Source organism: Moschus berezovskii, chromosome 24, assembly GCF_049115385.1.
Source record: "Moschus berezovskii isolate FMDL1 chromosome 24, NW_MosBer_1.0, whole genome shotgun sequence".
Classification (NCBI taxonomy): Eukaryota; Metazoa; Chordata; class Mammalia; order Artiodactyla; family Moschidae; genus Moschus; species Moschus berezovskii.
In genome coordinates, this window is record NC_142483.1 from 44725203 (window position 1) to 44740955 (window position 15753).

Genomic DNA, 15753 nt, shown 5'->3' on the forward strand with positions numbered 1-15753 from the left:
TGCAAATTAAACAGCAGTGAGATACTACCACACACCTGTTAGAATGCTCTCCCCCACACACACACAAATACTCACATCCAGAACACTGACCACACCAAATACTGGTGAGGATGTAGAACAACAGGAAATCTGATTCATTGCTAATGGGAATGCCAAATCATATGGCCACTTTGGAAGACAGTTTGGTGGCTTCTTACAAAATTAAATGCTTATCATATATCCAGTAATTATGCTCCTTGGATATTTACTCAAAGGAGTTGAAAACTTACATCCAAAAACTTGCACGTGGATGTTTGTGGCAGTTTTGTTCATAATTGCCAAAATTTAGAAACGAGCAACGTGTCCTTCAGTAGGTGAATAGATGCATATATGATACATCCAAATAATGGAATATTGTTCAGCACTAAGATGAACGGAGCTGTCCACCAAGAAAAGACACAGATAAATGCTTATTACTAAGTGAAAGAAGACAACTTGAAAAGGTCACATACTTTATAATTCCAACTCTACAACATTCTGGAAAAGGTAGAATTGGATTAAAAAGGGATTGGGGGGACTTCCCTGGAGGTCCAGTGGTTAAAACTGCATACTTCCAATGCAGGGGTCATGGTTTTGATCCCTGGATGGTGAACTAAGATCCCATGTGCAGTTGGTGTGGCCAAAAATAAATAATTAAAAAAAAATTTACGGGGCAGAGAGGGTTGGAGGAGGTGGAGGATGAATAGGTAGGCCACAGAGAATTTTTTTAGGTAGTAAATTTATTCTGTCTGATAATAGTGGATATATATTATTATATATATATATATCCAAACCCACAGAATGTGCAATGCCGAGTGAACCCTAAGGTAAACTGTAGACTAGGGGTAATGATGTGTCAGTGTAGGTCCATCAATTTAACAAATACACCACTTTATGGGGGATGTTGATAATGGGAGAGACTTTGTGTGGGAACAGGAGGTATATCGGAAATCCTGTACCTTCCTCTTAATTATGCTGTGAACCTAAAAAGTGGTTAATATCTCACTAGGACTCACTGTATATTGAGAAGATGAAAACAGGGTGCTCAGCTCACTAAGGACATGAAATAAGTGCCAGTGTTTTACAGTCCTAAAATAGGAACACCAGTATGAACTTTTCAGATATTTCACGTTAGGTTTCTGTATCCTGTTAGCACCTCAGCCCCGCTCTGTACTAGTCACTGGGCTGCCTGTTACCCCTTCACCATTCCCCCTTTCTGTCAGCTAAGCTCCCTGCCTCAACAGAACATTTTCCTGGAGACTTCCCCCGTCACCACATATACCCAGTAATCCACAGGCAGATCAAACCAGTTGACTCTTGATGTTGTACATTCTGTGAGTTTGGACAAATTTATAATGACATCTATCCCTTTTATAATATCAGACAGAAGAGATTCACAGATATGCTTGTGATGGTAACCAAAAGTGTTGGGCAATAGCACTGGACACCTAAATGAGAGAGAAACCCGCAAAATTTGTTTCAGAATTTGGAACATGAAACCTCAGTAAAGTACATGTCAACATACAAATAAATAGCAATATGTTGTCTCCCCATTCAGGCAGAAAACACAAAAGATTGTTTTGTTTCAGTTGGGAAGAGTTGAGTCCCTGAGAACTGGACTGGACCCACAAATGTTAACAACAGACCTAAGATTTCTGAAAGACTCAGAGGAAATCATTTTAGCAAATTATTTTATCTTCAGATAAATTGAAGGAGAATTAATTGGGCGAAGGATAACCAAGTAGCAGTTTGCTAGGGAGGATATAAGATGACATTCTTCACCTGAAGGAGCAGGGTCAGATACCCTGGTCTAACTTGGAAATACTAAGAACTTGTGCTTCTGTTATCCAGTGCTCAGAAACGATCGGATGGAAACTAGAGTGGAGAGTTATTCTAGCAGATCTGGACTACCCTTGTCCTGTAGCAAATGCTGAGAGTAAAGGGAATTTGGAGAAGGGTCTACTATGTCCTTAGGGCATCAGTTTTCCAAAAATTGGTTTATGGTTTTCTTTGATAGACTTTAGGACTCCCCTACCTTTCCTGTAGATGAGAAAGCAGACACCTCTGGAACAGAGTCCAATACTGGAAATAAATGTATATTAATAGGAGATGGGCCAAATCGCGTATGGTGCTCCTAAATAAACTGTTAAAAAGGAAAAGTTAGATTCTTATGTATGGACATGAAAAACTATTCGCTGTTAGTTGAAAAATATTTATAGAAAATTAAATGTGTTTTTAAAATTTTTATGTTAAAAAGTTAATTTTATAGAGGTCTAAAAATACATGAAAGTATATACACCAAACTATTAATAATGGTTGTCCCTCCAGGATGAGACTATGGGAAGGTGTTCATTTCTCTGTCTCTGTCTCTGACATATCAGGAAAAAAAATTATATATACATACATATATATGTATATATATATATATATATATAGGACAGCTCCTAAAACCATTGAATTCAAATTCCTAAGTGATAAGATCACTAGGAGCATCTTTTAATCTAATGAGAGGACTCTGGGCTGGCTCTTATATGACTCCTGGAAGAAAGCATGGAATTTTCAGCCCATGCCACCCTTCTCCAGCCTAGGACACAGGATCTAACAGATCTAACTCCATATTTCTCTTCATCTGGATGTTCATCTGAATTCTTTATCATATCCTTTAATAAAGTGGTAAGTGTATTTCCATAAGTTCTTTGGGCCATTAGCAAATTAATTGAACTTAAGGAGGGGTCCTGGGGACCTCTGATTTGTAGCCATGTTGGACAGAAATAATGAATAACCTGGGGTATGTAATGGGACTGGCATCTGAAGCGGGTGGGGACAGTTTCATGGAACTGAGCCCTTAACCTCTGGGATCTGACACTATCTCCCAGTAGATAGTGTTAGAATTGAGTTAAATTGTAGAACAACCAGCTGGTGTCCTAGAGGATTGTTTGTTGTGGGGAAACTACCCCCTCTCCCTCACTTGGTGACTAGAAGTGTCCCAAGTGAAGTGTGTAATAGTGTTACTGAAAGTAACTTGGGTCCATTTGCCACATGCAGTAAAGCCAGCCTACTTACACTGAGTTGTGGTGAAGGAAACTCCTATGTTTATTTGCAGGGCACCAAACAAGGAGTCGGAGGAACCTTGTAGGCTGCAGTCCTTGGGGTCGCTAAGAGTTGGACACGACTGAGCGACTTCACTTTCACTTTTCACTTTCATGTATTGGAGAAGGAAATGGCAACCCACTCCAGTGTTCTTGCCTGGAGAATCCCAGGGACGGGGGAGCCTGGTGGGCTGCCATCTCTGGGGTCACACAGAGTCAGACACGACTGAAGCAACTTAGCAGCAGCAGCAGCAGCAAACAAGGAGTCCAGGCAGCTAGTGCTCAAAAAACCTGAACTTCCTGAAGCCTTTCAGGAGAAGATTTTTGTTTTTTTTTTAAACCTTTTATTTTATTTAAGAGTATAGTTGATTACAATGTTGTGTTACTTTCAGGTATACAGCAAAGTGATGCAGTTATGCCTATACGTGTATCCATTCATTTTCAAATGAAGAAAAGTTTTCAAGATAGGGTGAGGAAGTGGGGGTTGTGGGGTGTATGATTCAGTAATGGATATTCTTCTGATTGGTTGGTGATGAGATAATGAGGAATTAACATCATCAGCCTTCTAATTCTGACTGGCCTGGAGTCTACATGCTTGTGGGCAGCATATAGTTAACTTCTTCCATCTGGTGTGGGTTTCAGTATCTACAAAACAGTTCAAAGAATTTGGCTCAGAATATTATGTGTAGCCCTAGAGGAGGAAGTAACAGTCCTTGATTAATGGCTAAACTATTATTATTTTGTCTCACTTGACTCTTTACCTTTCTTCATTTTCTCACTTCTCTGATTAAATTTACTCTTTGGAACTCATGGAGGGTCTAAGAGGCTAAATTTTTTCTACAGACAAGATGGAGGCAGAGGACGTGGCAAGGGAGTGGGATCTGTTCTGAGAAGGCGCCCCGCACAGTCCTGCTCAGTTACAAAAGTAAAGAAATGCAGAAGGGAGAACTGGGTTTTCCCCTACACAGGTGGAACAAAGTCTAGGACTGGCTTTTTTTACTTAATTTCCCTCCTGGTTTAGGACACTGATCATATACTATATACTATCAGAAAAACCAATAAAATTATTTTTATTAGAGAAGAAAAAATATGTGCAAAGTACACCGAAAAGCATTATTTTGGTTATTTCCTTTTTATCAGCCTTCTTTCACTTCCATCTTCCTGATGTCCCACGGGTTCTCAACTCTGCCTTCACATAAGTAGAACTACCTGGTAAGCTTTTGGAAATGCCAGTGCTTGAGTTCCAACCCAGAACAGTTGCACCTGGATCTCTGGACAGAGGTAGGGTTAGGCCTGTAGGTTCTTTTTTAAAGTTCCCAAATGATTCTAAGGTGTAGCAGGGATTGCAAACCTTTGTATTTTCAAGGGAGCCAAACATGAACATGGAGAAGGCACTGGCAACCCACTCTAGTACTCTGGCCTGGAAAATCCCATGGATGGAGGAGCCTGGTAGGCTGCAGTCCATGGGGTCGCTAAGAGTTGGACACAACTGAGCGACTTCATTTTCCCTTTTCCCTTTCATGCATTGGAGAAGGAAATGGCAACCCACTCCAGTGTTCTTGCCTGGAGAATCCCAGGGACCGGGGAGCCTGGTGGGCTGCCGTCTATGGGGTCGCACAGAGTGGGACACGACTGAAGCAACTTAACAGCAGCAAACATGAACAGGTCAAAATGGCACAACTATATCACTAATTACATTTAGGTTCACTAACTGTTTTTAACTGACCCTGGTAGGGAGGGTGTTGGTCTTGGAAAAGCTAATTAGGAGAAACTATGGATTGTTCAGGATCACAGGAAATTTTTCGGAGAACAAAATAGGGAACAAAGAGCCCTTCCTTGGGATCAGACTTGGGTTGAATCTTGCTTCTTGACCAGTTTGGCTTGGATACGTTACAACTGACTCAAGCCTAAGTTTCCTCATCTGTAGAAGGGAAATGATAAATGTATTCTGTAGGATCATTGTAGGGATCTACACCCAGGTAATATGTGTTAGATGCCTGGTTCTTGATAGGTAAGTGGCAACTCTATTAATTAGTGATAACGAAGACCTTACTTTGAAGAACTTATTCTAAAGAATGGGGACAGTCATGTCCATAAGATGGCCTGCTTAGGCCCCATACTACTCAAGCCTCTCTGGAGGAAAGAATCCAGCCCCTAGAGCAGTGTCTGGCACATAGTAGCTGCTCAATAAGTATTGGCCCTTAAAATCACAGCCTATCCTGAGTCTCCTGTGAAGAGTCCTACCCCTGCTTCCTCTGGACTCCTGATTCCTCTTAAAGTACTCCCCCCCACAACAATAGCACCTTTTAGCATTTCCTGTAACTTACTTATTCAGTGCTGTTTTATTTATTGCTAGTTTTCTGCTCTTTTGCATCTCTAACACCTAGAATAGTGCCCAATTTATAGCAGGTTATTAATAGACTATGTCTTGAATGAGTCTAATGTGGCTGAGGGGCTAAAGCCCTGGAGGTGGAATCAGAAGGTCTCTTGGGATCACCACGAAATTCCCGTGTGGTCTTAAAGGTGTTTCCTCTCCTCTGGGCCTGTTTCTCCTCCGGGCTCTGACCGACTTGGTTTCTCAGCCACTGGTCAGACCGGCCAGGAGGCGTCGCGCCCCCAGTGTCCGCCAGGGGGCAGTCTCACACAAGGCCGGCCCCGCCCACTTCCCGGCGGCCCGCGGTGGGTGGACCCACGGGCCCGCGGGTACAGAAGCGGAGTCCTGGCTGCGTCGGGCTCAGTTGTCAGTCCGCCTGCCCGCCAGCCCTCAGAGCCTGGCCATGTCCTGCTACATCTACCAGCTGCCCTCCTGGGTGCTGGACGACCTGTGCCGCAACATGGACACGCTGAGCGAGTGGGACTGGATGCAGTTCGGTGAGTGGTCCCTCCTGCGACCCCACTAAGCCCCCTGCCTGCGTGTCTGCCGTGGTCCTTGATGTCAGGGGCTCTCTGTGCTGCCTTCCTGGGCCCGGGCCTCCCTGTGTATCCTCGGGCAGGCGCTGCCCCCTCTCTGTTGGTGATCTGGAAGGTGTGAGGTGATCTTGGACGATTTCTGCTGTTACTCAGTCTGTCGCTAAGTAATGACCGGCTGCACTTCGCTGTTTACGGTAAAGCTGAAAATTATTGCTGTCAGCAATGACTGGTGCTTACTGTGTGCCGGGCCCTGACGCAAGCACCTGACACGGATTATCTCGTTTAATTCCCACAACAACCTGTAAAGTGCATATTTCTCTTACCCCATCTTACAGACCAGGAAAAGGATTTAGAGGTAGAGTCACTTGTGAGGGCAGCCACTTGTGAGAGTCACTTGTGCCAGGCAGTTCCTAAGTGGAGGAGTTGGTTTTAAATCCCGGCGTCTGGCTCCGCCAGGACATCCTTAACTCCTTGGTGTATTTTCTTTGTTTGCGCCTGGTGATTGACTGAGGGCTTGGCATTTGGGGGCATGCTGAGCATGTGGTCCTCAGGCGCCCAGAGAGAGGTCTGTACTCCAGGCTCCCACCACATCCGACTGGTGACTTTGGGCAAGTTGCTTAACCTTAATCTGAGTCTCGGTTTCTTAATCTGTAAACTGAAGGTGGTTGTGAGGAATGAAAATTGTATAAAAAGCTCTTGACACCTGTGTGTCAGTTTCTTGGAAGTATTAACAATGACCATTCTTAGTTTTTTTTTTTTTTTTTAAAGCATGCGACTGGTGCCACTTTATTTGAAAGGTAATATCTGTATTTTAAAAAACTGAGAGATTATGATATATACGATTTGAACAAAGAATGTAATATTTGTGTATGGTGGAAAGAATAATAACAAAATGAACATGCATGTTGTTATCCATTCAGTTTGAGGAAATAATATATATTTTAAGCTAGTAGTTCTCAACCAGGGGCAATTTTGACCCGTTTAGGGAACATTTCTAATATCTGGAGACATTTTTGGTTGTCGCAGCTTGGGGGATATAGTGAGTAGATGCCAAGTGTGTCATCAGCTCAGTCGTGTCTGACTCTTTGCGACACCATGGACTGCAGCCAGGCTTCTCTGTCTATGGAATTCTCCGGGCAAGAATACTGGAGTGAGTTGCCATTTCCTTCTCTAGGGGATCTTCCCAACCCAGGGATCGAACCCAGGCCTTCTGCATTGCAGGCAGATTCTTTCCCATCTGAGCCATCCAGGGAAGCCAAGGATGTTGTTAATTGTCCTATGATGCACACAACAGCCCCCTCCTCAAAGAACTATCCAGCCTAAAGTGTCAGTGCTGAGTTTCAGAAATCCTGCTTTAAACCAGTCACAAAAATAATACATGCTTATTGCAAAATACTGAGGGAAACAAAGATTAACTCAAACTCTGCCACTCAGTGATACCATTCCTATCATTTGGGTGCCAATAATAACAATAATTGTAGCTGGTAACATGAATTGGCTTCTCACCATGTTCCAACAGAGTGCTAGGTGTCTTATACCTTCTAGGCATTTTTTTCCGTAAGCATATTTATTTATGAATATACATTTTCTTTTTTTTTTTTAAAAGAATTTTATTAAAAAAGCACAAATGCAAAGAAATGAACAGAGGAAAATTTATGCGTCAAACCTGGACTGGTCACTTATGATAATATACATGCTACAATTCCATTCTCTCCAATCATTCCACCTTCACCCTCTCCCACAGAGTCCCAAAGACTGTTCTAAATGCCTATGTCTCTTTTCTAAAAATCATGTACTTTTGTACATTCTACTAGCCTACTTTTTTCACTTACACTGTATCACAATTATTTCTCCTTGCCAAGCAGTATTCTTTAGCAACACAGACTTTGATTTTTATTTCAATGTGTATTTTTATTAACTGTTTAGTGGGAAAAAAATAGCAGATGTACTAGGTTAAATGAGCAAATCAGGCCCCTGAAAAGTTGTATCTTTCCCCTCCCTGGTCCTCAGCCTCCCCTTTCCTCCCTGCAGAAGTAGTCTGTGGGTAACACATCAGGGCATCTCTGAGAATGTCTGTCATCATCTGATTTTCTAGACTGCACTGTGACCCTTTGTTCAGATGATCTGTGATTCAACTACTTTTGACTGTTTCCTGGCTAGTGGACAAACACTTTATGTAAGAGACTCTCTCTAGTTTTTTCCGTGTTGGCCTCAGTTATGAAGGCCAGAACAACTTCTGTTTCTAGGATGTTAATTTAGAAGGCACTCCTGTGAAGTTCTTCCTTTTTTTTTTAAACTAAAAATTTTAAAAATTGAATTATAGTTGATTTACAGTGTTGTAATTTCTGCTGTACAGCAAACTGATTCAGTTATATATATTTATATATTTTTTAAAAATTCTTTTCCATTGTGGCTTATTATAGGATATAGTTCTCTGTGCTGTAAAGTAGTACCTTGTTTTTTATCCATTCAATATTTAACATTTTGCATCTGCTAATCCTAAACTCCCAATCCATTCTTCCCCCATCTCCCTCCCTCTTGGCAACAAGTCTGTTCTCCATATACGACGATTTAAAAAAAAAAACAGCACAACTTCATTAAGGTATAATTCACCTGCCATGCAGTTCACACATTTAAAGTGTACAATCCAATGGCATCTAGTATATGCAAAGTTGTATATCCATTTCCATATCAATCTTCAGTTCAGTTCAGTTTTGCGACCCTTAGAACATTTTAATTACGCCAGAAAGAAACACTATACCCCTCAACCATCTCTCCCAACACCCCCAAACACATCTCCTGTTTCCCCCCAGCTTTAGGCATTGCCTATTTTTGACATTTCATATAAATGGAATAAATCATAAAATATGTACTTCCTTGCACCTGACTTATTTAGCACCTTTCCACAGTTCATCCATATTTTAGTGTGTATCAGTGCTTAATTTATTTTTATTTATTACTGAATAATATTCCATTGTATGGGGGTACTTCATTTTATTTATTCATCTGACAGCTGATGGACATTTGGGGTTCTTTACATTGTTTGACTATTATGAATAATCCTTCTGTGTACATTTGTGTCTGTCTTTGTGTGGCTGTATGTTTTCATTTCCCTTGAGTAGATACCTAGGAGTGGAATTACTGAGTCACAGCGTAACTATGTTTAACACTTTGAGGAAGTGTTACTCTATTTTCAGAAATGCATTTACCATTTTACATTCCCACCAGCTCTGTATGAGGGTCCCAATTTCTCCATGTCCCCCTCCATCCAAGCACTTGTTACTGTCCATCTTTCTGAGTTTCTAGCCATCTGAGGAGCAGTTCGAGGAGGTGTGAAGTGATTTCTTGCTGTGGTTTTGGTTTGCATTTCCATAATGACTAATGGTATTGGGTGTCTCTTAATGTGCATTTGTACATCCTCTGTGGAGAATACCTCTGACACCTTAGACTCTGGAGACACCAGAATTGCTCATGGTCCTCAGAGGCTTCCCATTGTGCTTTAGGTTATAATCCAAATTCCTCACCAGGCCCGCCCCATCTGGCACAATGTGAGCCTCACTGACTTTTATGTGACTCTCCTCCCACACCCAGCTCTTGCTCACCCTGCTCCAGCTATGCTAGCCTCCTTGGTCCAGACTCAGAGCCTTAGTACCTGCTGTTCCCTCTGTCTGGGACTTTCTTCCCCCTTCTTCCCCAGGGCTGGTTTTCTAGTCTCTATTAGACGTCTATTGCTGCTGTAACCAATTACCACAATTTAATGGTTTAAAAACAGCCTTTATTGTGTTACATTTCTGGAGGTCAGAAGGCCTAAAACCAAGATGTTGGCAGGGCAGCTGTCCTTGCAGAGGCTCTTGAGGAGAATCTGTTTCCTTGCTTTTACCAGCTTCTAGAGGCTGCCTGCATCCCTTGACCTGTGGCCCCTATTCCACTGTCAAAGACTTCAACTCTCTCTGACCTCTGCTTCTGTAGTGTCTGAATCGGACACTCCTGCCTCCCTCATGTAAAACTCTCAGGCTCACTCAGATAATCCAGGATAATCTTATCTCAAAGCTCTTAGCTTAATGCCATCTGCAGAGTCCCTTTTGTCATGTAAGGTGCCATATCCACAGGTTTTGGAGTTTAGGACACTGACATCTTTGGGGGGCATATTTCAGTTCTCAATTCATATGACACCTTGTTTGAGAAGCTGACTGTCTCCTCTTTTTTTTTTTTAATCTCATCTCTATGTTTTATTTTCTTCATTTCTCTTAACATGCTATGACCTTGTTCCTTATTTGTCTATGTTTGTCTGTCCCCAGAGAATGTAAGCGCCGTAAGGGCAGGGACATCACCTGTCTGGTTTGCTTCTATATTCTCAGTGCCTGGGGCAGTGCCCGGCTGGTGCACAGACACTCAGTACCACTTGAGTGAATGATGGGCTGTCGGATGTGGGAATAGTGAGGACATAAGATGGCCTGGAGCCCTGTGTCTGTGCTGAGTCAGAGGTCACTGGGCTGGGAGCCAGCCATGACCCCCAGGTAGCAGCTCCTTGCCAAGGCAGCACTTCATGGTTTTCTGTTCAGCACAAGTAATTGTGATTGTCCTTTTAGCCCTAAAGAGTCTCGGCTTCTGCTAGTCTCTTTTTTGTTGTTGAAAGACCTTACTGCAAATTCCACAATTTATTCTTTTTTTTTCTTTAATGGCATTCTAGCTTTTTACTGTTACAGATAATGCCAGTCCTTTTAGAAGCAATCATCCCTTAGGGCAGATTGTGATACTGGAGAATGGAGGTGGAAAAATCCATAAAGTGATTCAAAAATCATACAGTCACAAATATGCAAACTCTTTGGATTTGACAATTTTGGCAGATAATGTGTTTGCCTCCTGTTTGTTTCCCTATGATTGTGACTGCATTGATGTTTCCCCTTGGGGGAAAACAGGCTTCTTACAGTTTCACTCATTCCAGGTGTATTTCGAGGGGCCCTGGGGCAGGGATTTCTTTGTTAGATGGCTCCCCTTCTTCCTCTCTCTTGCACATACCAGTCTTTGTGTACAGCCCTTCTTTGTCCCTGCGCAGCTGTGTGACTTCAGGCAAGTGACTGCCTCTCTCTGAGCCTTTAGTTTCCTCATCTGTAAAATGGGGATGAGTTGCTGAGAGGCTTAGGGGACAAGACACTCTCCCTTTCCCTCAACCAGGAAGGAGTCTGGTTAGTCCAGACAAGGAGCACTTTATCCAAGGGCAGATCATTTCTGGAGACTGTTCCCTCTCTGCTCCAGAGAGCTTTGAAGATGGGCAAGGTTTTCTCCTGTGTCCTGCAGGAGTCAGGATCCCAGACCAGGAGGGATGGTCATCACGTAGTGTTAACCATTGGGGATGAAAGCAGGTTTTCATAGAGTATAGATGGCTTAACAATTACAGCGAGCATTTATATCACAGGTATGTTATCCTACATGTATCTAATCCTTGCAACAACCACTGAAGCAGGTGCCATTGTTTTCCTCATTTGAAAATGAGGAAACTGGGGCACAGGGAGAGGTGAGGGGAAGCCTTCCCTAAGCACACTGCAAATAAGTAGCAAAGAGAAGATAGGAACCCAGGCCTCAGAATCCAAAGTCTAGGGACTTCCTTGGTGGTCCAGTAATTAAGACTCTGCACTCCCAATGTGGGGGATCTGGGTTCGAACCCTGGTCAGGAAACTATATCCCACATGCCACAACTAAAGATCCTGAGAGCCGCAACTAAGATCTGGTGCAGCCAAATAAATATTAAAAAAAAAAAAAAAGAGAAGAATGCAGTGTCTGGTCCCTGAGCCTGTGATTGTAACATCCACCCTGCTGACATAAGCATGTATTTTTATTTCTGATAGGAGAGCCTACAAGAGTATAACCAGTGCTTTCCTTGGGGTCTTCCAAGTGGGGTGATCATGGGGGCTTTGATTTTCTCCCAGTTTCCAAATGTTCCACAGGTGATGACCAGGTACTGCTTGTGAGTGTTGGGCAAAGAGCCAAGGACTCAGCAGGGCACTCGGCAGTGACTCATCCCGCTGAGATCTCTATCTTGTCTTGACTCTGATTTCAGGGTCCTGTTAAATGCTGACAGGTCAGCGCTGTGAGAGATGTCACTTTCACGGAGCTACAGTGTCCACACTGCAGGGCAACTCCGGGTTTAATTCCTCTTCCTCCCACATTGCCTGTGAGGAAAGTGCAGCCCACAGAAGTGAGGGCTGCCGCAATGGAGCCCTGGGGGCGGCTTCTGTTCTTCCCATGACATCATGCTGCCTCCAGAGAGCGGGAGGTGAGCCTGTGTGCACGGAGGGCTGGGAGGAAGGGGTTCCTTCCTCTTCCCTCCACTCTTTTCTCTCTGCCACTGGAAGCAGCCCCTCACCCTGCTGACATCGCATCCCGCGGACCAGGAATCTGGCCTGGGGTTTCCAGTGACTAAGGTTGCAACTCAGGAACTTTCCATCTCTAACCGGGCACTTCTCCCTGAGGCTTTCTGTCTGTGGGAGGCTGTCACAGCCTTCTCCATTCCTCCAGAGGAACAGGGACTGTACAATAGGATCATGTCCCTCCCCAGCTCTGAGGTGTTTCATAATGTCCTGGTGTCCGTGGCTCTTAGGATCAGGTTCACACTGTAGCCTGGCGTTCGAACTCCATCGTTATGTAATCCCAGTCTCTCGTCTTGCTCTTCCCACTCAGTTCACTTATGTTTGTATATTTTCAAACAGAAAAGCTCTGTGGACTTCGGGTTGACCTACCACTGTATCTCTGGAGCTTGTCACAGGCCTGGAGCTCAATAATATTTTGTTGAATGAATGTCTGACTTGATGTTCACACAGATGTCTGCTCCATGATTTCTGAAATCCTGAAACTGAAGTCTGATTGTTTTTGTCCCAGTTTAAAAATAAATAAGTAAATGCCTCCCTCACTTCAGGAAACTCAGCAGAATACTATGTGACCATTCAAAAAATGCTAAATATGAAGAGCTTGTAACCAACTTGAAAAATGCTTATGGTATAATGTTAGTAAGTAAGGTCTTACTTACACATTCTTTCTTACAGTCTGGCAACAACTGCATCCAGAAGCACACCTGTATGTTTTAAAGGGGAGAGTCTTAGAAATGGAAAGTATCCTAGTGGGATACTGTGTCATTTATTAGCTTTTTTGCCCCTGCATTTTCCAAATTTTCTTTAGCAAACAACCATTAACTTTGTAATAAAAAATGAAAAGAAGGCATGCATTAGTTTTAGTATTGTAGACAGTGCATGTGTGCTCCATTGCGTCAGTCATGTCCAACTCTTTGCGGCCCCGTGGACTGTAGCCTGCCAGGCTCCTCTGTCCATAGGATTTCCCAGGCAAGAATACTGGAGTTGGTTGCCACGCCCTCCTCCAGGGGATCTTCCCGACCCAGGGATCTAACCCAAGTCTCCTGCATCTCCTGCATTGCAGATGAATTCTTTACCGCTGAGCCACCAGGGAAGCCCATTGTAGACAGTACCCCCCTGTAAATTGTACAGTGCTTCAGAGTTGGCAGAGTACTTTTTAGATCCATGGCTCTCTTGCTCCTTATAACAGTTCTGTGAGGACGGCAGGCTGTGGATTCATTGATTCATTCATCCAGTTTCCCCTGCCAGGGCTGGGACTTAGAGGTGAGGAGAATGAGATGCCCAGGGCAAAACTATAGGAGGCATCTACTCTCCGGCTGCTTCAGGTGCAGGACCAGCCCTGAGAGTGAGCACTTCCTTAGAGTTTGCCCCCCCGCTGGCTCCACGGCCTCACTTTGGTCCTGGCCCTGCCCCCACTCTGTGCCAGGCATTCTTCTCTGTTCTGAGGCTCAAACAGTGCCTACATGGGGCTTCTGTTTGGAAGGGAAGACAGGCAGAGTTCTTTCACCTTCTGTTACACTTGAGGAAACCGAGACTCCCATCCCCCTGAGGAAGTGTCTTGTCCATAGCAAATAAGCAGCTAAAGCTCAGGGCCCCTGACCCTCTTGTCCAGTGGTCTTTCTCCTAAAGTCTTGCGTGGCCGCCCAGGGTGACATTTACATTCAAGTGTGAGCATGCTGGTCCTGGCAGTGTTGAATGACTTGGGCTGCCGTTGGAGCCCAACTCATGGTGGAATTTCAGGTAGAGTGAGGGGTAGGTGGCTTTGTGATGGATGGAGCCGGGCTAGCATGGGGACCCTCTGGTGGGGGGACTGCCCTTCTGACTCTTAAGTATTTTATCGTGCTCACCTTCCAGCCTCCTACGTGATCACAGACCTGACCCAGCTGCGGAAGATCAAGTCCATGGAGCGGGCCCAGGGTGTGAGCATCACACGAGAGCTGCTGTGGTGGTGGGGCATGCGGCAGGCCACCGTCCAGCAGCTGTTGGACCTCCTGTGCCACCTGGAGCTCTACCGCGCCGCCCAGATCATCCTCAACTGTGAGTCCCCAAAGTCCCCTCACAGCCAGCAGGAGCTGTGCTTTCTGGCCTTAAAAGCTTTCCTGATCTTAAAAACATTTCTTACCACCAAGTAAGAAATTAATAACAGTGGTCACCCCCAGAGAGAGGAATGGTGTGGCCAGGAGAGAGATTTTATTTTATTGACTTTTTATTGTCAGACTCTTTGCATCTTTTAAATGTTGGTTCTGTGTTGCAAAAGTAAATAGAAATTTAAAAATAGCTATAACATAACAATTCAAGAAAGTCGGCAGTAAAAATTATTTATGTCCTCATCCCTTTTCCCAATTTGGCATCCCAAGAAGTAACCACTGGTTACAATTTCTTGTCTATTTTCCTAGAAATTTTCTAGGCCAATGTTTATATGTATCTGCAACACTTCTAATACAGATGGTAGAGAGAAGACCATGCACTCAGATGTCCCCTTTGTTTTCACCTGGCAGTTGATCTTCCAGGTTGTTTCCTATTGAGATCTTCTGTCAGGACTGACGTTGTATTCCTATGACGTATGTATGGCAATTTATTGATAGGTGTTCAGGTTGCTTCTAGCAGTTGCCTATTGTATACAGTGTTGGGACACACACCTCATTTGCACACATGTGAATCTAGTTGTGGGATGATTTTCCCAACATTGGAATGGCTGCATTGAAAGTTTGTATATTTTAAGTTTTGGTGAACTCAGTACCAGTGTTACAAACTGCCCCCCTACAGATATGGCCATGGTGGGAATATATTCAGTTCAGTTCAGTCGCTCAGTCGTGTCCGACTCTCCGCGACCCCATGAATCACAGCACGCCAGGCCTCTCTGTCCATCACCAACTCCCGGAGTTCACTCAAACTCATGTCCACAGAGTCGGTGATGCCATCCAGCCATCTCATTCTCGGTCGTCCCCTTCTCCTCCCGCCCCCAACCTTTCCCAGCATCAGAGTCTTTTCCAGTGAGTCAACTCGTTGCATAAGGTAGCCAAAGTATTGGAGTTTCAGCTTTAGCATCAGTCCTTCCAGTGAACACCCAGGATTGGTCTCCTTTAGAATGGACTGGTTGGATCTCCTTGCAGTCCAAGGGACTCTCAAGAGTCTTCTCCAACACCACAGTTCAAAAGCATCAATTCTTTGGCGATCAGCTTTCTTCACAGTCCAGCTCTCACATCCATACATGACCATGGGAAAAACCATAGCCTTGACTAGACAGACCTTGGTTGGCAATGTAATGTCTCTGCTTTTTAATATACTATCAAGGTTGGTCATAACTTTCCTTCCAAGGAGTAAGCGTCTTTTAATTTCATGGCTGCAATCAGCATCTGCAGTGATTTTGG

At 44.0% G+C, this 15753-nt stretch overlaps 1 protein-coding gene across 2 annotated transcripts in view; it reads left to right on the plus strand.

Annotated features, from left to right (window-relative positions):
* Window positions 1-15753, plus strand: part of IRAK2 (interleukin 1 receptor associated kinase 2) — a 73952-nt gene that overhangs the window by 9236 nt on the left and 48963 nt on the right. The window contains exons 1-2 of one of the 2 annotated variants that reach the window (XM_055414465.2): window positions 5794-5978; window positions 14237-14419. In XM_055414465.2, coding sequence (XP_055270440.2) covers window positions 5885-5978; window positions 14237-14419 — 277 coding nt within the window. In that variant the 5' untranslated portion in view covers window positions 5794-5884. Of the gene's footprint in view, window positions 1-5793; window positions 5979-14236; window positions 14420-15753 lie in introns of those variants that run through there. The other variant, XM_088831780.1, reaches the window with a different exon arrangement.